Consider the following 22202-nt stretch of genomic DNA (forward strand, 5'->3'; position numbering starts at 1 on the left):
AACAGATCTAATTTTACAACTCGTAGATCTATAAAATGGGAAAAAAATTGAATTTTCAAAAAACTGGATAATTGAACAAGCTGTTCCTAGAAATCCTATAATAAATAGAGATTTACAACAATTAATACAAATAATGAAGGATCTGTTCAAATACAGTTTAATAATGAACAAAGAAAATTATTACCATTTTCTGTCTATGCTAGATCAAGATCTAGTCATTCTTTTATTTCATCTTTAGATTATATGGTGGATATTCCTCAAACTTCTAGAGCTTCTACTTCTCAAATAAAAGAAGAGATAGAATCTTCTGTAAAAAACACAGTAGAATAATTAATTATAAATCAAAATAATATTGTTCATCAAGGTAACTTTGAAAAAGTTAGAGAAACTGATACAATATCATAAATGAATTTTAATATTTAATGGATAATAAACCAAAAATTAATTTTACTAAAGGATCTCGTGCTAGAGCGAGAATTAATGCAGAATTTTACCAACCCAAATGAGAATCATTCAGAGAATGATATTTTAAAAGTTTCTCTGATGAAGAGTTTGAATATATTGTTACAGAATTTTATAAATATTGTGAAAATCAGAATAAATTAATATATTTTGTTCTTTGGTTTTTAAAACATTTATTATAGATTATATTTATATTCTTGAAAGAAATTATAAATTTTCTTTTGGACAGATTCAAAAATCTATTTATCATCTTCAACAATCTTTTCTTATAGAAAAAAATAATAAAGTTTTAAATTTTACAGCTTTTTCAAAATTATTTGATAATGATATGTTACAGATAACTGTTAAACATATTAATCAAATACTTGAAAAACAAAATTATACAACTTTATATCTTACTATATATAATAGGAGAAGAAATTACTTCTCTTAAAGATCGTATCGATAAAATTATCTTCGCTATTAATCAAATTAAACCTGATATTCATATACAAAATAAAGAAGAAACTAATATTGTTTCTATTGCAACTTCTTCTACTCAATCCCCTCCAGAAATAAAATATTTTAAATTTAAGTCTTTTGTTTCTAATATAGAAAAATTATTAGAAGAAAAGTTTAAAAATCTTAATTTAAAGACTCTTAATGAAGAGTTTGAAAACATTAATGATCAATCTGATGAGGAAATAAATAAAATAAAATGGTACAGATAAACCTACTCAAACAAAATATTATATGATAGACCTACCTCTATGGATGTTCTTTTTGAAGAACAAGAATATATATTTTCTAATAGTTATAATGAGAAAAGTATTTATGAATGAAATATTGATGGTTTTAGTGATAAGCAAATTTAAAATAATGCTCACATAATGCTTATGTATAGTACTGTGTGTAAAATTTCAGAAAATATTGATAAAAATATTGCTAAAATGATTATATCAGGTTTTACTGGCCATTTTATTTTATTTATTTCCTCATCCGATTGATTATTAATGTCTTCAAACTCTTCATTAAGAGTATTTAAACTAAGATTTTTAAATTTTTCTTCTGATACTTTTTCTATACCAGAAACAGAAGACTTAAATTTAAAATCTTTTATTTCTAGAGGGGATTGAGTGGAAGAAGTTGCAATAAAAACAATATTAGTTTCTTCTTTATTATGTATATGAACATCATCTTTAATTTGATTAACAGCGAAGATAATTTTATCGATAAGAGAAGTAATTTCTTATCCTAATATAGTAAGATATAAATTTGTTTAATTCTGTTTTTCAAGTATTTGATTAATATGTTTAACAATTATCTGTAACATATCAAAATTATAAATATCATAATATCTTCGGTATGTAGAATAATTATTTATTATGCTATTTATTGTTTTTTACTTTTTATTCTTGTGTAATTTTAATGTGCATACTTATAAATGCATATACACACATAGTATATATCGCAAAGCAATTTATTAGATTAAAATAAAAATATATAAATTTTTTTTATTAAAAAGTTAATATGTTACATTAATATATTTTTTGGAAAATTTTAAAAATTATATAGTCTCTTTGGTACGTCATACGTGTGTACTTGTGCATTAGGTCTGGCAAATGACGAGATTAGCTTCTCTTACCTGGAACCTTACGTAACCTTCAGATGATTAAGGCGGGGAGGAAATCCGGTAGCTGTGCTCTCTGCGAGAACCCCAATCTCGCTTCAATTTGCCCTATTTGCGTTAATTACAGGTAAACAAACTTCATCCAAATGCTTTTTTTTTTTGTAAACGAAAATAAAAAGTGTTGTTTCATTTGTGGTGTTGCGTTTACTTTTTATTCTCAAATTCGATTGGTTTTTGGTGCGATTATATTCAGATTGAATGAGTACAGTTGTCATCTGAGATTGTTGAAGAGTAAGAGGGATGCTCTGTATTCGAAATTGGCTCAAGTTCTCGTGGCCAAGGTATGTTTTCACCCTTACTGGGAGTGCCTGCACTAAATAATTTGACTGAGCGTTGACGGATTTGAATTGTGAAATAACATAGATTCATAAAAAGTACAATTTTTTTTTTTTTTTGCGTAAATGTAAGCAGCAAATCCACATTATTATACCCTTGGTTGAAGTGAGAAATGATCAACTGGAAAATCCCTTTAAACGTGTGACTTGGAATGTATTTATGTCCAATAGCATTGCTCCATAATATTATTTTTTTTGCTTTTTTATTTCCTTTTTTCACAGGCATGTAGTTTTATTTCCTTAAATACGGTTTTCTGATCCTTATCAGTGATATGACTGTTCAAAGCTTTATCTGCTCTGTCATGAATGAGTTTGACCTTTTTGTCTTTTTTGAGCTTTGGGCCGGGATATATGGGTTTTGCGCTCGAGACCTCTACTATGGTGCCGCTAATGAGTAGACCAAGAGGTTTGTGGCAATGAAAGGATTTGGTCATGTGCATCAATGATTAGGCATCAACAAACACATACGTCGGATAATGTGAAAATGAATTTATAGATGAGAAGCTAAAATTCTTATTTCAATTTTTAGCAAAAACTATATGGGTGTGAGGTTTATCATTGGAGAACACGGTGGGATACAACTAATTTGAAATTTTTATATAAGGAGTTGTCCAGAGTTATATAACTGCAGCTTGATGTTATTACGTTTTGTATCTTCCATGTTTCATGACTTGTGGCATGTTACCTATTATTCCACACTGACTCTATAAAAAATTACGGAGTGTCACTTAAGTTTGAGAGGCCAAGCTGATGCAACAGAAAAGACCACTTACATGCAAAGAGTTACAATTAGATCACTTTTTTAATTATTTTGTTATTCACATCACAAAATGAATTAAGTTGTATGCACCTAATATTTGTAGTTGAGTGAAAATAGTCCAGAACAAGGTGCTGGTGTTGTCTTTTGGAGAGGCTTTAATTTCAAAAAAATTTCACGTACCTAAAAGTTTTTTTTGTTTTTTAGATGAATGCTTTCGTTGGTATTAAATCTTAAGAGTTAAAGTTATAAATATTCTCTGTTTTTTTGTGATTCTTGTCTAATTTTAACTGGGCGAGCAACTTTCATGACACCACACATCGTCTGCAAATTTTAACCAAAATAATACATTTTTCAGGGCAAGGCTGATGATCAACACAGGTGGAGGGTCCTTCAGAATGAGAGATTGACAAGGTTGAGAGATAATCTCCGACTTCGTAAAGAACAAGTTTCAACAGGTCCATTGTCCCTCAATTTTGATGATGTACAATGTCATTTGCATATGATTTCAAATTTATGTCATTTTACACTTAGAGTAAATGGTTTTGTATAGGAAAGGCTAAGATGGAGAAGATATCTCATGATCTGAAAGTCAAATATGAATTACTCGAATCAGCAAAGAATACGGTATGAAAGTGTTAGTTCTTCCTTTACTTTTGATGTCTGTTTTAGCTCAGACATCTTTTTCAAAGTCTTTCCTACACGATTTATTAGTTTACTTACCAGATTAATTCAGTGAATTTTGTTTCACATGTAATGCAGTTGGAAAAGAATAAGGTGGAACAACTTGAAAAATATTACCCTAATCTTATCTGCACACAGAAATTGGGGCATGTGAGACTCAGTCTAAATTGATTTCCATTGATTTTTCATAATTCCTTTTTATTTAATCTCAATCAAAATTTTCTAGCTAACATTCAGTGTATCAGTATATCAACTAAGGTTAATGCTCCAGATGTCTGAATTTCAGATGGCGATTACATCTGAGCGCCTTCATAAGCAATCCGTCATCATAAAACAAATATGCAAGTTGTTCCCTCTACGCCGGGTACTTCAAAAATTTATTTCACTCTAGATTCTTGTGCATTTCTTATGAATGAGTAGGCCTTCCATTTGGATGCGATCATTAGCATATGTTGGATTCTGTGATGGAATTTTATTCGCTGACTTCAACCAATAACATCCAAATGTCTATCAACATTTTAAGATTACGGTTTTCTAGAACAGCAATGCACCGATGGTCCCTTTTACTGAAATCAAACTGTAATGTGTGATTGTCTCCTAAAGTCTATTATTTATAATCTGTTATATGGACTTCTTGTTGTCAACGTAGTTGATTTGTATAATTTATATGGGCTAAGAGCTCTTGAATTCTTTTCAGTTGTCCTACTTTTTCAGGTTCTAATAATCAACACTTAGCAGCTGTATTACCTATAAAGTTTTGAGATTTGTTTTGCCAAGCTGCATTTTTTTTTGCATCTGTGTCAGACTGTATGTAACTAAATATATGCAGTAGTTGTTGTCAATGTTATGCCCAAGCGATTTCAATAGTTCTATCCGAGTTTTCTTCATAAAGTTGGTATTTTTCTTGACATTGATTGTCATATATTTATATCAGGTGAATATAGAAGAGGAGAGAAATGATGGAAACAATGGAGATTATGATTCTATTTGCAATGCACGCTTGCCAAGAGGCTTAGATCCTCATTCAGTTCCATCTGCAGAGCTTGCTGCTTCTTTGGGGTAAATTTTTCACTCTAAATGGTGCATCCATGTATAATTTGCCGACATAATTGCGATGAAAGTTATATCTACCAAGTAGATTCTGTTTCTTTAGATTTCTTCTCTCTCTCTTCGATCCCCTAAGCTTCTGTTCCATGGGTCATTTAGAGGTATTATAACTTTGTTCAATGTTGATTTCTTCATACCATCAAGTATCGAGTTGTACTATGAGAACAATTTGTGCACATCCTGAAAAGAATCACATTTGGTTCACTTTAATTGGATTAGAACTATTATTTGCACAACATTAGGGCTGGCCCGAATGTTTATCAGATATTATTTTCTTTTACCAGTGGTAAATGGCTGAGTGTTCTTGATATGTACATTCATGGCCTCTGATTTTTTTATATGTATAAGTCATGTCAAACCATCAGAATCTGAAAGAGTGCCTTATTAATTTTATTAAAATCTTAAAGGTCAGATTAGTTTTTTTTCCCTATATTCACAACATATATATGAACTAGGTTCCGGGTTCGTCCGAAATGAGTTATTCTAAATCAGAATAAGTCTTTTAAGTTTCCAACTGTATATGAATGCTTGTTTGGAGAAAAATAATTTGTATGGCTCAATATCTGTAGGAAATTGACAGTATTCTGAAGTGAAAATGGCATTATTTTTTGTTTTCTTAATGTTTTACTTGTTTCGCTCAATGTTTGATGACACAGATACATGGTGCAGCTTATAAATCTTCTTGTTAACTACATCTCTGTCCCTGCGCTTCATAACTCAGGATTTGCGGTACGTTCAGAAGTACTTTGTCTGCACTCTCTTTTAAAGATATTTTGATTGAAGTGTGCTCATCAGTGAAACAGCGTATAGGAAAGTTTCAAAATAGATAATGAGTCTATAATGTGCTTGGACAAATTTTAGGGTGAATGATTGATAAAGCATGTAAAACTACTGAACATTGCTTGAATTTGCATGGCCAACACGTAACTGTTCGAATTTGTGCACATGTTGGTGCTCGATCAAACCCGAGATATGAAAATTGGTGCTCGATCAAACCCGAGATATGAAAATGGTGTTGATTTTTTTCAATATTCTTATAGTTTTCTTCTGAAAGCTACCAAAATGCACTTATTATTTGTGATCTTGGAATTTTTTATTTTTCTTAGAGGAAATTAACCTCAATAAATTAAAAATAGTCCTCTCCTATGTATTCAGTATATAGAAGAGTGATTTTTTAAAAATAATAAAAATACACAAGAGTGGGCCTTTTAAAAAATTACCCCCTTTTCTAACCTCAATTATTTGGAGGGTAGATTATTCATATGTTTTTGCTGGAAACTGGAGTTCTTATGTTTGTTTATTGACTACTGTTTCAGGGTTCCTGTTCTCGAATATGGCAGCGGGACTCATATTGGGACTGCCCGACCATCATCCAGATGGTATTAGCTTTGTGTTTAAATAATAAACTAAATAAAATGATAACTGAACTTCACTCAATTTTTTCTATTATGCAGTGAATATCCTCTTTTTATTCCTCGCCAAAAAAATTGCTCCACCGGTAGTGACACTTCATGGTCTGAGAAAAGCTCAAGTAGTTTTGGTGTAGCTTCAATGGAATCTGAGAGGAGACCACGTTTAGATTCCTCTGGCAGTAGTAGTTTCAAATATTCATCTGCTTCTCATTCAGTGGAAACTCACAAGGATTTACGAAAAGGCATATCACTCCTCAAGAAAAGTGTGGCATGCATAACTGCATACTGTTATAATTCATTGTCTTTAAAAGTTCCTCAGGAGGTCTCTACTTTTGAGGCATTTGCAAGGTTACTGGATACACTCTCTTCTTCCAAGGAGGTTCGAGCTGTTTTATCTTTGAGAACAGCATCATCAAGGTACAAGACCAGCACTTCCCTCTCGGGTGTCGATTTCATAGAAAAGTTCAATTCGTCTATCTTTATTCTCAATGTTCTGATCAAGTATTAGGCCGTGAAACCTCTTGATATGAGCATTTACACCTAAAACTTATCTACGAAAATTTGAACTAGGCAGATTTATTTTGTCAGAACGGAATTTGTTTAGAAAATCCATAGTTTTTGTTGCAGCGAATGTCATTGGAATAAGTTGCATTATGTTTCTAATTTTTTATTCAATTTGTAGATCACCCAAGCAAGGCCAACAACTGAACAAGTCTGTGTGGAATGTGGAGTCAGCTGTCTCAGCAAGCAGGTTAATAGAAAGTGCCCATGGGCTGCCTGTAGTGGTATGTGTTTAAGCACCAATTGATTTTTTCAAGATGTTTCCACTGATTCTGATCATATTGCAATGGGAAATGTTTATAGATATAGTGTCTAGCTGCAACATCATGCATATAGTAGGATATATGATATTGGTTGCCAGTAATTACTTCCAGACTTATAATCCTTTTTCCCACTTACAAGCATTTTCCACTCACAATTTTTTTTCTTTTCATTTTGTATTCCATGCTTCTTTGTTAACCCTTGCTCTCAACCACTTTCGGTTGCTTGCAAGTAAACTCTATGTTAAGTAAATTTGTAACCACGTGATTTGGAATATTACTAATTCATATCATCAGGTTGTAAAGATCGTTTTGCATCAGTTCAAAGCTACAAAAGGTTCGTTGAGCACCTCGTGGCTACGTTTTGGCTAAATCCGATATCACTAATAACTCTTCTACTGCTGAAATTCCTATATTTGCTTTATAAATTTTGTTTTATTCCTTCTTTGAAATTGGGTTGAATTTGTTTTGCCTTCTCTGTTTTTATCATTTAGCTGAGAAGAATATAGGGTTTTTTCCTGTCTTGCCACAAGAGCTTGGTTCATTATTATGTTAAAATCTGGATGCTTATAATTTTACTTCCTCTGCCTGTTTAATTGTCTGGTCAAGGAACTCTAAAAAAATTTATCTAGGGTCTGATATTTTAATATCTAGTAACCTTCACTCCATGTATGGAATGAATCAGATCAAGTTTTCACAAATGGACGCAGATTTATAACACGCTGTTGTAATTAATTTCCAATCTCTTTACTAGCTTGCTGGATTTCTCATTCAAATTGCAGACAAAATGTAAATCATACTTCCTCTAAAACAATAGGATTTGTGGTTACAAAGAGTCTTTCTTGGAGGAATGAACATAAAAGTGCTCCTGCACATCATCTGGTCTTTTGACTCGTCCGTGGATTCATGTTCAACTTCAAGTATGTGGTTGAGCAAGAATCAGTGTTGTATGTTGTAGTTGTACTAGTACTGCATATCTTCTTATGCTTCTTTTGTCAAAAATCTATATCCTAAGGATATATGTTGTTGTGTCGTAAATATAGAGACTGATATGATGGGGTTTGGACTTTGGTATTTCTGTCATTTTTGTCTTTGTGATTGATGCTGATTGAACAAAAGAATTTATCTTACCTTCATTTCCAGCCAATTTACATGAAGTTGATTTCTTTGTTGCAGAGAACTGCATATGATAATTATCTTCCAAGCTCTGCGGCCAGTTTTCTTTATGGTAATGAGTTTTTTGATATGGGGAAGAGCGAAAACCTAATTGAAGGATGGGATATCGTTGAACATGACTTTCCTCCTCCTCCATCACAAAATGAAGATGTGGAACACTGGATTCGAGCTATGTTTATTGATGCAACAAAGAGATGATTTAATTTTGGTCACCTTATATTGTAAGTGATTTGTCCTTAAAATGGCGCTTAACACCATATAATTTGATTTTCTGGTTTAATGGGATTTTTTTCCAAATCTGCTTCATCTTGAAATCCCTTTCATGGAGAACAACGAAGACGATGAATTTTATTTATCTCAATTCAGCTTCCTATTTAAGAAAGTGTTGTGCACGATAAAGATAACTTGGTCGTCTCTTATCCTTCACAATTTCAGGTATAGACAATTCTGAAGTCCTATCAATCTGCAGAAGCTCAATCCCTCTTTGCAGAACTCACCAGTCCCCAGATGTGTGAGTTTTAACTGACCTGTGTATATCTTCTAAATGAAGTTTTAAAAATAAAAGTAATGGTATTCTTGAATTTCCCAATGTTACCTTTCAGTTTCTTTTTCCCCTGGAAACCAAATGGTTTTTTAGATTTCACTACTTTCATGTTGCCATATAATTTCATCATATACAAACACAATATATTCTCTCGCATCTGAAATGTGGGTAGTCAAGATAATTATGCACTTGCAAAATGATCAGTGATCTCTTGAAGTAGACATCCTCTGTTTTCTTTGCTGCAAACATGTTGGTCCATCGTTATTCTAAAGAAACATATCAGCAGTTCGTTTGCATGCAGTTTTAATGACAAATATGCTTCTGTATAATTTTAGAATAGTCTATAGTTTGTTTTCGAGTGCGCATAAACAAAATATTTGAGTTATTGACCCGCACCTTATTCGATTGAATTTGATTTGAACCAAATATTTGACTTCTGTGACACTCCTGTGTTGGAGATGTGGACATGGATTCCCCGATGAGGTTGTGTGATAGGAAGAGCTTGTGAAGTTCTTAAAAGTGATTCAATATTTATTGCCTGTAGATGCACGTTGTTTTTGCTATAATAATAACAATGTAATCTGTACTTATTCCATACTAATCAATCTGCAGAAAGCCACTACACATCGCAGAACGAAAACTTCAGTGCAATGTTCTTGTGAATAAATTTATTGTTTATAATTGTATATGTTGAAGTAATTTTGATGGTGGTGTTCAATGTATCTCTAATTAATAAACTAATTTGGATTATTAATTTTTTTTCCTTTTAAGAGTTGGAAAACGAATATTATAGTTAGTTGCTGCTGCTATTTTTATTTTGTCACATATATGACTATTTTTTATTAGCCTGAAAATTTTCAGAATAATGTAATTCTGCAGTGAATATTTGTAGAAAACCGTCCAATAAGTTACTGGATAGTTTGTTATGTTATTTTGGTTAAAGAATTTTTTCATTTATGATTTTTTGTAAAAAAAAAAAAATTATGTTGCAATATGACATTCAAACAACTAGTAAAAACAAAGTCGTATAAAAATTGAAGAAAATATATTATTTTTTCTCAGAGGTGACAATGCATGATTCATGTTTTCTCCAACTTGTGTGAGCCAGAGGCCATATATATATATAAAAAAAAAAGAATTGCAAACGTTGTCTGTATGAAAACCAACTGAGAGGAGACTAGGCCAGAAAATTCAACTTGCACTTATACATATTAAGGATATATGAAAAAAATTGTGTATTAAAATTGAAAAATGTTCATTTGAATGGACAACTTGCTAGATTGGAGGAAGGAGATATTTTGATGTTTCTGAACTGGTTCTTCTGAGTTGGTATCTTGGTGCCACTGTTGCTCTTGAATTTAACACCTGTAAACAAACAAGAAATTAACTGGAACAAAAAATTGTCACAAAATGCATGCTTGTGTGGTTAATTGGATATTAATATTAGCAACCAAAAGTGAATATTCAGTTATATATATTAATCAGGTTCCACTTGATTGTTTACTCACCTTTCTTTTCATGAGCAAGATATTTGTAGTTCTAAGTTTCTTCACATTTTGCATTAATTGGTTTGTGTATGCCTGCAAATATGTAAGCAAGACACTATCAATCTTCAAATATATCAATCCAAATGAATTTCTAGAGAGACGGTAAAAATGCCATGCTGACCTGTTTCCTAGCCCTTGATCGGGCAGCCGACTCCCGGTTCTTGATCATCCTTCTCTGCCTTCTTTCAATGCTTTTCTTCATAATTTCATCCGTGCAAACCTTCTTCCTTCTATCACTATCACCCTGCAAAAGATCTGTAAAATTTTCCCCACACCCCACGCCCATTTCACTGATGATTGGCACTGGCATTTTAAGATCAAGATCCACCATCTTCTCCTCGAAATAATCCTCTGAACCCTGAAAATTCGATCCCATAACGTCTTGCACCAGCATGGGAACCTGCACGTCTCGTTCCTGCTGCCACGAGCTGATCAACATGGGATCAACTCCACTAGCTGTCATCAATGGCACTGTGTTATCAACAAAACCCTCCTGATTTTCTGTAGGATTTATGGCACCGGTGCAGATAAGAAATTCTTCTAAGGTTATGTCTCCATTAGTATTCGTTTCTTGTGGAGGGAGTGGATAGGTTTTCATTGCATCATCATGGTCTATGTCACTCCAAACATCGTCGAAAGATTTGGGGATTTCAAAATTTTGTTGGAATATTAGTGGTGGCGAAGAAGACGAAGAAGAAGAAGCAGTTGATGATGCAGGGTTCTTTATCATTTGGTATTGTTTTGCATGGATCTCGTTATTCTTGTACATGTGAGAGTGATGTTGCCTCGCTAAAAATGGATATTGAAGCCCTTCCATCTTTTTTGGTGACTCCATGAAATGAGATCAAGTTGAAAAGAAAGAGTGTTGTTGCTTTCTTTATTGAGGAGGAAAAGGGATAACAAATTAATAAATTTTGATCACTTTTCTCCAAAAATGAAACTTGAAAAAAAATAAAAATAAAATTTGTTTATGTAAACCCACGATAATCACTTATTTAATCTTTCTATTAGGCACATTTCCTTCAGTTAATTAAATAATAACGTGAAGTATATAATATTTTGGGTTCATACGTGCTTTTTGGTTTTTATGATAAAGTTGTCTCGTTATCAACAGTTATAAAATTCGATTTTTTATGACATTATTTTGCTTCTTTAAGTGTGTGTATATATTGTGTTTGTCTCAATTTGAAATGATTGATACGTTAAGTCGTCAAATAATCTTTAAAATTTATATCTTAAAACATATATTAATATTTAATTTATTCATAAATATCAAAAAGCATAATTTGGAACTTAAAATGTCCTATACTCATTAATCCCATCAATCCCGCGAGGAATCAGGTATGGTTGTTGAGATATACAGAGACCAAATATAATAATGATAACTAACTCAGATCCATAAATCTCTGATTATTATCTGTAAAAAGGATTTTTATAAAACTAATGTTTTCACAATAATTGTCCAATTTTAAGTACATGTCATGACATGGATCTGATTTTGACATTGTAATTTAAATATTATATATATATATATATATATATATATAATTTTTTTTATATATGTAAAAAAATACTAATAATGTTTCTTGGTCAACTTTATTCTTCGAATTAATATATATTGAATTATCATTATAATGCCAAACAATTTATATTTCAAGCTTGAAGAAAATCAAACATAAACCCAAAACAAATATTTAGCGAGCAATATTCTCTCTTTCTTTTTTTTCTTTTTTTTTTATAAAGAAAGCAGCGTGCAATATTCTCAGAAACCTAAGATAAATTATTCAACTTTTTATGTAATTAATTATTTTAACCGAGCTATATTCTCAAAAAAAAAAAATTAATTAATTTTTTGAAGTTGGTTATATTAAAAAATTTGAATTGAATAATATTCCAAAAAATGCTATTTATCATGAATTTTGAATTAAATGCAGAAAAAAAATTCGTATATTTATAACTATATATCATAAAATTGTTCCACAGGAAAAAAATATTATTAACAAGTCGAATAATATATATATAACAAATTTATTCAAATATTTTTATCAAAATAATTCATACATCACGTTTTGAGCGTTGTATGTATTCATCACAAATTGAAAGAAATATCTTATTCTTTAATTATTTTCTCTTATTGATAATATTAAAAAGACATCACCTTCCAACCAACACTTGTTTAACGTATGTATGTCAAAAACTACACTACACAAGTTTTACGTCTTTGTGCAAGACGATATATGAGTGATGGGGCGTGTGTGTGTGAGAACTGATCTCTGAAAACTAACCGAAAGTGTTCTCACACACTGAAGGAAATATGCTTCTAAAACTAAGCTGATAACACGTTGAAGTGTTCCCTCTTGGTTGATTTCTTCTTCAAAGCTGATAAGCATTATGCATGCCCTCTTTGTATTTTATCTTTTCACTCGTCAACTCTCATCTTTTTTTCTTCCCTGAGCTTCGGCTTCTATTTATAGGCGTTTGGCTGAACGTACAGTGAGACTCAGTGAATGAATCCGTTGCAGTTTGAATTTGTTCCCCCAAATAGATATCTCGAACATTTGGCTTTAAGCGTTGCTGCAACGTCTCTTATTGTACCTTGATATACAATAGCTTTTTTACCTTTGTGCATTAAGCTTGTCGTATCTGCAAACTGGTTCGCTCCTAACTGATGTTCTGAACTGGTCAGTTGAACTGGTGAGGTGAAATCAGTTGACTCGTCAACTGAACTGATTTCACTGATTCAGTTGAACTGGTCAACTGGGCTCTTCATCAGCTGGCCGAGCTTCTGAAGGTCTTCTGCTAAGCCACCTATCAACTGAAAAATCAATTGAACTGCTCTTGATATTTCAGTTTTACTAGTTTATTTTGATCAATCAGTTAACACTTTCAGTTTGCGTATCGATAGCTTCAGTTTAAGCTTGGTAACTGATCAGTTCGAATCCTGATCAGTTTCAGTTTCTGTGCACTTAGGTAACTCATTAGAAACAAACAAACAAGTTTTGTTAACATCAAAATCAAGATTGCGAACATGAAATGTTCCAACAAAATAAGAGATCAAGGTTGCAGTGTGCTTGGGGTTTCAGGAGAGAAAACCGAGAGCAAACAAACTTCGCACGAGGAACGATGATTTACTTTAGTGAAGAATTTGCGTGATTGACTCACACTGCGTGATGTATTGTCGTGCGTGTTGGAGACACTCAAAAATAACAATCATGTACAATGTTGGTTGAAGAATTATTTGTGACTCCGGTTTATGCGATATAGTAGTTGCATCTGTGGTTTTGGGTTTGATTTATTCTAAATGAAATTTATTTCCTTGAGTTGTAAAGGAAGATTGTAATACCCAGTTACTCGTACAAATGATAATAATGCGTTTATGTCGTTTATTATATAGTTATTTAGCTCATTAGATTTCACGTGATGATTGAGGTATCAATATTGAGATTGAACATGATTTTTATATTGTTCATGGTGTATTGAGAATGAATATATGTCTAAATAGTGTTAGTAAGATGTGTAGGTAGAAATATTGTAATGAAGTTGGTAGGTAATTGAGATGAAAATATGGCAATTTTTACGGGTTTTGGCATAATGATTTGAATATTGATCCCAATCGTGTGAGGTCACAACCATTAGAAAGCTAAGATATAATGCTACAACTTTCATGATTTGGGTTTTGTCAAAATCATTGTGGAAGATAAGCCAAAAGTGCCCCGAAGTGTGTCGTGTGTATCGTCATTCCTTCACTGACACATGTTGGGAGAATAAGCATAACTTTTTACTCAGCCCCTTAAATGACATGAAACCAGTTGGAGATTCAAGCCAAGACATAGGAATACAACTTTCATGTTTACCACTTTTTCAAATTATGAAGGGAAGAGACAATTCTGGAGCAATTTTTGATGTGGCTGTGCGCAGAGCGGCGCCCGAGCGGTAAGAATTGACCGCCCGAGCGCCACTGGTTCTGGATTTTTGGTTTTGGATAGAATGTTCCGCGCTCGAGCGGTAGAAAATTGACCGCCCGAGCGCCGCCTTGCATAGAAAAAGATAAGTTTCGACTTCCTTGAGCCATTTTCACCATTCCTTCATTCCTTTCTCAGCAAGACTCGAGAGAAACCAAGGAAACTACTTCCAAAAGCTCTCTTCTTCATTTCATTTCATTAGTTTGAAGTTAAAAGATAGTTCTCCATCACAAGAACCTTATAAAGGTGTAAGTTTTCTTCTCCTTTAGTTGTTCTACATGTAAAGGGGTAACTTTCACCTTGTATAGAAATAGTAACTGAACTATTGGTTTATTGACATCATAGGACTGATAAATATCAGTCTCAAACAAGTATTCGTACGCTTGGACTGTAAGTTGGCATGTTCTTGAAGTAATACATGAGTAATATTATGATTTCAAATGCTTCCCATTGATTATTGTTATATGTACATTGTTAGTATGTTTATTGATGAAAACATAGCATGATATTCCATTGTTATGTAATAAATATGAAAGGAACTCATGAATATTGAAGATGGATGCTATGTCATGAACATGAACATGAACATGAAAAAGAAAAAGGACTGATTTTTACATGATATAGAGCTTGTTGACATCATGGGTGGTTTTAAGTCCACCGAAGCTATTGGCCAATATATGTTCATGGGGCGTGGGTAGGGATGTAACCGAGTCGAGCCGAGCCGAACTCTTGAATGTTTGAGCTTGGTTCGTTTATAATCGAGCCGAGCTCGAACTTTATTTAACGAATATATGCATGGCTCACGAGCTTATTCAAGCCTTTATCGAGCCTAAACAAGCTTAATAAATATGAATTATACATTTAAATTTTTATTAAACTAATTAAAAAGTAAATTATATATTTAAAGAAAAATATATTATTCTTATTAAAATTTGTAAATTTATTATAATAAATAAATTTAATAGATTTTTCTATATATTTCATAAATAATATGCAAAATCAATAAATCAAATATCAAAACTATTATTTTTTCATCTAAAAGATTACTCGTGAACTTACCAACGAACATGTTCACAAGGCTAACAAGCCGAATACTATAAAGCTTGAGTTTGGTTTGTTTATCTTAACGAGCCTCATTAAACGAGCTCAAACGAGCTTTTATCGAATCGAGCTTCGAATAGCTCACAAATGGTTTAGTTCGTTTACATCCCTAGGCGTGGGGTTGCCAAAGGTTGTTCCCTGACGTCCAATACAGTAGTAGATATATAATAAAGCAAGCACGGTAGTACAGGTAAACTAATGAGTCTCAAGTACAAAAATGAACATGAATATATGCTATTATATGACATAGGTTTAAAGATTCATTTTTGTCACGACTTGATATGTATGTTCATTCGACGCATGTTGATACGTACAAGTGCCAACTTATTGAGTTTTATAAACTCACGTAGCTCATGCATTACAGGATCAGGTAGTGAAGAGACATAAGATGTCAGTTCGTCAATGGATGCTTGTGATGTGCCACACCTCGACAAGAACATGGACTTATTATTGTATAGCTTCCGCATATGTATTGTACTAAAATATGTCAGGGTTTGAACAAGTGTTACGATGTTTATGATGATACAAAGTATGCATGTATATGAGAATATGTATTTGTATAACAATATGGTGCATGGTTGTGTATGAAAATATAGTTGATGTTGTTGTATATATTGTATTGCTTCAGTTTTTGTTTTAAACAAAATGTAGGGACATCATGTCAAAATTTTTATAAACCGTTAAATTGATGCCCCTTTTTGGAATTGCTTCATTAATACAGATATATCAGTCAAATCCTATTTTGATTATGGTAATCATGTCAAGTATATAGTAAGGGTATGACATTTTATATGGTATCAGAGCCGACGGTTCTTCGACAGGGAAGACACTGCACTTCATGCATACCTGGGGAACTCGGCAAGTAAGTATCTTTGTATCCCATAGTTTATACTAAGTTATGTGTTTCTACGTGACCTATATGTAGGTTAAGATAAAAGACCATGCCACCTAAACGCAAGGTACATGAAGGTGAGTCATCTGAGGGCAAGGACCCAGCAGTCGAAGGTAAGGGCAGTGTGCCACTGATCTATAGATGACTTTGCTCAATTGCTCCAACAACAAGCGAAAGTCCATCGAGAGCAGATACAACAATTACTTGAGATGCAACGGACTACTCATGAGCAGGCATACGCACAAGCCATTTTACCCAGACAAGGACCTGTACAAACAGATGTGTATGATCATTTTCAACGTCTGAATCCTCCGGAATTCATGGGAAGCACCAATCCGTCAGTAGCAGAAAAATGGATTAAATCATTGGAATCCATCTTCTCCTACCTATACATGGAAGATGCCGACAAAGTAACTTGTGCCATCTTTTTGTTAACAAAACATGCAAGGATTTGGTGGGAGAGTGCAAGGGTGGTATTACCTGCGATACCATTGACGTGGGATACATTTAAATCCATATTTTACAACAAATATTTTAGCAAAGATGTACGAGCCAAGAAAGCCAGTGATTTCCTCAATCTAAAACAAGGAACCATGTCAATGACTGAGTATATACAACAATTCGAGGCTGGAGTCCAATATGTACCATATATTGCACAAGATGACACCAGTAAGGGCGAACACTTCATGCGGGGACTTCGCTCTGAAATTAAAAGAGATGTACGGATGTCGAAAGTTGCTACGTATGGAGAGATAGTGGAAAGAACACTTATGGCAGAACAGGATGAACAAGACATTGACAGAGACAGGCAACAGCGAAGGCAGCAGTACTTTCAAAGAGCCAAGGAATAGGACAAGGCAAAAAGGCCGATAACAGAGGTACTAGACCCGAGGAATCCCGTGGCAAGGGTTCCCTCCACGTAAAGAACAGGACAGACCACTTTGTCCTAAATGTGGCAAACTTCTCGGTGGGGAATGTATGCAAGGTTCCAATGTTTGTTATCGTTGCAAAAAGCCAGGGCATCTCGCTAGGAAATGTACAGGGAGTTCTGAGAAAGTACAGGTACGCCTTTTCTCCATGACTAAAGAGAAAGTGGATGCGGATACATCGATGATCACTGGTATGTTCTTGATTTCTGGTATCACTGCTATTGTTTTACTAGATTCAGGAGCCACACATTCTCTTATTTCGGAATCGTTTATAAGGAGACTGGGCATTACAGCAAGTACAACAGAGACACAACTCGCCATATCCTTACATTCTGGGCAAGAATTACAGACATATCAGATTGTGCGAGGGTGTCCAATATATGTCCAAGGCCATCAGATGTATGCTGAATTGATAGTTTTGAAAATGACCGATTTTGATGTGATATTGGGAATGGATTGGCTCTCGAAGTACAGAGTTACTATTGATTGTGACATAAAGATGATCAAGTTTGCACCAGTAGGAGCTGAACCATTCACAGTAGCAAGTGCATGTATATCCTTACCTCTTCAGATAATCTCTTGTATGAAGGCTTGTAAATTATTACAGAAGGGGTGTCAAGGATATTTAACATCTGTTTTAGTTATTGATCCACCGATTCATGAATTAAAAGATACAGATGTTGTTTGTGAATTTCCAGAGATATTTCCCGATGATGTTACAGGCTTACCCCCAGATAAAGAGATCGAATTTGTAGTTGATGTTGTGGCAGGAACTCATCCGATCTCAAAAGTTCCTTATCGATTAGCTCCTACAGAAATGAAAGAATTGAAAGAACAGTTACAAGAGTTACTTGATAAAGGGTTTATTAGACCGAGCTTTTCACCGTGGAGTGCACCTAGTTTTATTTGTGAAGAAGAAAGACGGTACCCTTCGTCTGTGTATTGATTATAGGGAGTTGAACAAGGTGACAATCAAAAATAAATTTCCACTCCCCAGAATTGATGATTTGTTTGATCAATTACAAGGAGCTGCCATCTTTTCGAAGATTGATTTACGTTCAGGCTATCATCAACTAAAAGTGAAATCAGATGATATCTCAAAGACTACCTTCCGAACCAGGTACGGGCATTATGAATTTCTTGTAATGCCAATTAGACTAACAAATGCACCAGCAGCTTTTATGGATTTAATGAACAGAATTTTCAAGCCATTTCTAGACAAGTTTGTGATTGTGTTTATAGATGATATTCTCATCTACTCACGAACTGTAGAGGAGCATCGAGAACATCTGAAATTAGTTTTTCAGACTTTGAAGGTTAAACATTTATATGCCAAATGGAAGAAATGTGAATTTTGGCTTGAACAAGTAGCATTCTTAGGCCATATTATCTCAAAAGAAGGCGTATCAGTGGATCCAAGTAAGATTGAAGCTGTTAATAACTGGCTACGACCTACCACTGTTACCGAGGTACGTAGTTTTCTTGGGTTAGCTGGTTATTACCGGCGGTTTATAGCGGGATTTTCTAAGATAGCATTGCCTTTGACTGCTTTAACACGAAAGAATGTGAAATTTGTATGGAACGAAGCATGTGATCACAGTTTCCAAGAGTTAAAGGCAAAATTGACATCAGCACCAGTCCTTGCTATACCAGAAGGACCAGGAGATTTTGTGGTATACAGTGATGCTTCGAAACAAGGTTTAGGAGCAGTTTTAATGCAGCATGGGAAGGTGATCGCTTATGCCTCAAGACAATTGAAGGAATATGAAAAGAATTATCCCACACATGAATTAGAACTAGCAGCCGTGGTATTTGCATTGAAAATATGACGCCATTATCTGTATGGCGAACGGTGTGAAATATATACGGACCACAAGAATTTGAAATATTTATTCACACAAAAATAATTGAATATGCGTCAACGACGTTGGTTGGAATTAGTGAAAGATTATGATTGTGTTATTAACTATCATCCAGGTAAAGCCAATGTTGTTGCAGATACATTAAGTCGAAAGTCCAGTTCTATTGCTGCAATTCAAGTACAAGAACAAATTTATGGGATTTACAGAGTTTGAAGATTGATGTTATGCCAAAGGGCACTGCAATCCAATTATCATCTCTCATGGTTCGACCAACACTTGCAGACAAAATTAAGGCCGAACAAAGTACAAATAATGAATTACAACAACTGAGGCAGCGAGATGAAGAAAAAGGAAATTTGAACTTTGAATTGAATGGGGAAAGGAATATGGACATATCGAGGGAGATTGTGTGTGCCAAAGCAAGGAACGATCAGAACTGACATTCTTATTGATGCTCATGCTACTCCCTATTCGATTCATCTAAGAGGCACAAAAATGTACAAGGATTTGAAACCATTATTTTGGTGGCCATGTATGAAAAAGAACATTGCTCAATTTTTTGCACAATGTCTAACTTGTCAACAGGTCAAGACTGAACATCAAAGACCAGCAGGACTTCTGAAACCACTATCCATTCCTGAGTGGAAATGAGAACATATCACAATGGATTTCATCCTTGGTTTGCCAAGAACACAAAGAGGATTCAATGCTATATGTGTTATTGTGGATCGACTTACGAAATCAGCTCACTTTCTTCCGGTGAAGACCACATACACGATGAATCAATATGCTGAAGAATACATCAAAGAGATAGTGATACTTCATGGCATCCCAATGTCTATTGTATCTGATAGAGATCCCAAATTTACGTCTGCATTTTGGAAGAGTTTACATCATGCTATGGGAACTCGATTGGCATTTAGTACAGAATTCCACCCTCAAACTGATGGACAATCAGAACGAGAGAATCAGATCTTAGAAGATATGTTGAGGGCCTGTACTATTAACTTCCCAGGTAGTTGGGACAGTAAACTACCATTGACTGAGTTTACATATAACAATAGTTATCAGTCAAGTATTGGAATGGCACCATATACTGCATTATATGGTAGAAAATGTCGCTCTCCGGTACATTGGGATGATGTAGGAGAAAGAAAATTATTAGGCCCTGAATTGGTACAAAAGACAGCCGAAAGTAACCAAGATCAGAGAAAGAATGTATACTGCCCAGAGCCGACAGAAAAACTATGATGATGTGCGACGTCGCCGATTGGAATTTCAGGCTGGTGACCCTGTATTTGTAAAGATATCACAATTGAAGGGAATTTTGCGTTTTGGTAAGAAGGAAAAATTAAGTCCAAGATATATCGGTCCATTTGAAATCTTGGAAAGAATAGGAGACAGGGCCTACCGAGTTGCTTTACCACCGAACTTATCAAATGTTCATAACATTTTTCATGTTTCCTTGCTACAGAAATATTTGGCCAATCATTCTCACGTTCTTCAATACGAACCATGGGAGCTTGCATCGAATCTCTCGTATGAAGAGCGGCCTGTCCAAATCCTCGATAGGAAATCAAAAGTGTTACGAAGAAAGGAAATACCCTTGGTAAAATTATTATGGCATAATCATGCAATTGAAGATGCAACTTGGGAACAAGAAGGCGAGATTCAACAGAGATATCCTGAACTATATGGTATGTCAAATTTCGAGGAAGAAATTCTTTGAAGGAGGGGAGAATTGTAATGCCCGGTTACTCGTACAAATGATAATAACGCGTTTATGTCGTTTATTATATAGTTATTTAGCTCATTAGATTTCACGTGATGATTGAGGTATCAATATTGAGATTGAACATGATTTTTATATTGTTCATGGTGTATTGAGAATGAATATATGTCTAAATAGTGATAGTAAGATGTGTAGGTAGAAATAGTGTAATGAAGTTGGTAGGAAATGAGATGAAAATATGGCAATTTTTACGGGTTTTGGCATAATGATTTGAATATTGATCCCAATCGTGTGAGGCCACAACCATTAGAAAGCTAAGATATAATGCTACAATTTCATGTTTTGGGTTTTGTCAAAATCATTGTGGAAGACAAGCCAAAAGTGCCCCGAAGTGTGTCGTGTGTATCGTCATTCCTTCACTGACACATGTTGGGAGACTAAGCATAACTTTTTACTCCGACCTCCAAATGATATGAAACTAGTTGGAGATTCAAGCCAAGACACAGGGCTACAACTTTCATGTTTACTACTATTTCAAATTATGAAGGAAGAGACGTTTCTTGAGCGACATTTGATGTGGCTGTGCGCAGAGCGGCGCCCGAGAGGTAAGAAATGACCGCCCGAGCGCCACTGGTTCTGATTTTTGGTTTTGGACAAAATGTTCCGCGCTCGAGCGGTAGAAAATGACCGCCCGAGCACCGCCATGCATAGAAAAAGATATGTTTCGACTGCCTTGAGCCATTTTCACCATTCCTTCATTCCTTTCTCAGCAAGACTCGAGAGAAACCAAGGAAACGTCTTCCAAAATCTCCCTTCTTCATTTCCTTTCATTAGTTTGAAGTTAAAAGATAGTTCTCCATCACAAGAACCTTATAAGAGTGTATGTTTTCTTCTCCTTTAGTTGTTCTACATGTAAAGGGGTAACTTTCACCTTGTATAGAAATAGTAACTGAACTATTGGTTTATTGACAGCATAGAACTGATAAATATCGTCTCAAACAAGTATTCGTACGCTTGGACTGTAAGTTGGCATGTTCTTGAAGTAATACATGAGTAATATTATGATTTCAAATGCTTCCCATTGATTATTGCTATATGTACATTGTTAGTATGTTTTTTGATGAAAACATAGCACCATATTTCATTGTTATGTAATAAATATGAAAGGAACTCATGAATATTGAAGATGTGTGCTATGTCATGAACATGA

At 34.0% G+C, this 22202-nt stretch overlaps 2 protein-coding genes and 1 pseudogene across 3 annotated transcripts; 2 read left to right on the forward strand and 1 right to left on the reverse strand.

The window, feature by feature from the left end:
* The first annotated feature begins 2018 nt into the window (after positions 1 to 2018).
* Positions 2019 to 9573, forward strand: LOC142547327 (uncharacterized; annotated as a pseudogene).
* A 6-nt stretch (positions 9574 to 9579) lies between these two features.
* On the reverse strand, positions 9580 to 11348 carry LOC142547328 (ABSCISIC ACID-INSENSITIVE 5-like protein 3). 2 transcript variants are annotated; one of them, XM_075655578.1, is made up of 3 exons: positions 10636 to 11348; positions 10476 to 10547; positions 9580 to 10332 (listed from the first exon to the last, which is right to left on the reverse strand). In XM_075655578.1, exons 1-3 carry the CDS (start codon positions 11329 to 11331, stop codon positions 10243 to 10245), a joined length of 858 nt encoding a protein of 285 aa, XP_075511693.1. In that variant the 5' UTR covers positions 11332 to 11348; the 3' UTR covers positions 9580 to 10242. The 2 variants fall into 2 exon arrangements, with proteins under 2 accessions (XP_075511693.1, XP_075511692.1); XM_075655577.1 differs by having other exon boundaries at positions 9580 to 10354.
* A 5330-nt stretch (positions 11349 to 16678) lies between these two features.
* Positions 16679 to 17320, forward strand: LOC142544276 (uncharacterized). Its single transcript, XM_075651336.1, has one exon. The coding sequence runs from the start codon at positions 16679 to 16681 to the stop codon at positions 17318 to 17320; it is 642 nt and encodes a 213-aa protein (XP_075507451.1).
* The last annotated feature ends 4882 nt before the right edge of the window (positions 17321 to 22202 follow it).

Source organism: Primulina tabacum, chromosome 5, assembly GCF_025594145.1.
Source record: "Primulina tabacum isolate GXHZ01 chromosome 5, ASM2559414v2, whole genome shotgun sequence".
NCBI lineage: Eukaryota > Viridiplantae > Streptophyta > Magnoliopsida > Lamiales > Gesneriaceae > Primulina > Primulina tabacum.

Excerpts from the sequence above, each read along its gene's own strand:
- LOC142547328 (XM_075655577.1), bottom strand. The coding sequence starts at position 11,331 with ATGGAAGGGCTTCAATATCCATTTTTAGCGAGGCAACATCACTCTCAC. Across the intron at positions 10,548-10,635 it reads GATCAAGGGCTAGGAAACAG|GCATACACAAACCAATTAAT; the intron begins GTCAGCATGGCA and ends ACATATTTGCAG. Across the intron at positions 10,355-10,475 it reads TCTTGCTCATGAAAAGAAAG|TTAATTTCTTGTTTGTTTAC; the intron begins GTGAGTAAACAA and ends TTTTTGTTCCAG.
- LOC142544276 (XM_075651336.1), top strand. The coding sequence starts at position 16,679 with ATGCAACGGACTACTCATGAGCAGGCATACGCACAAGCCATTTTACCC.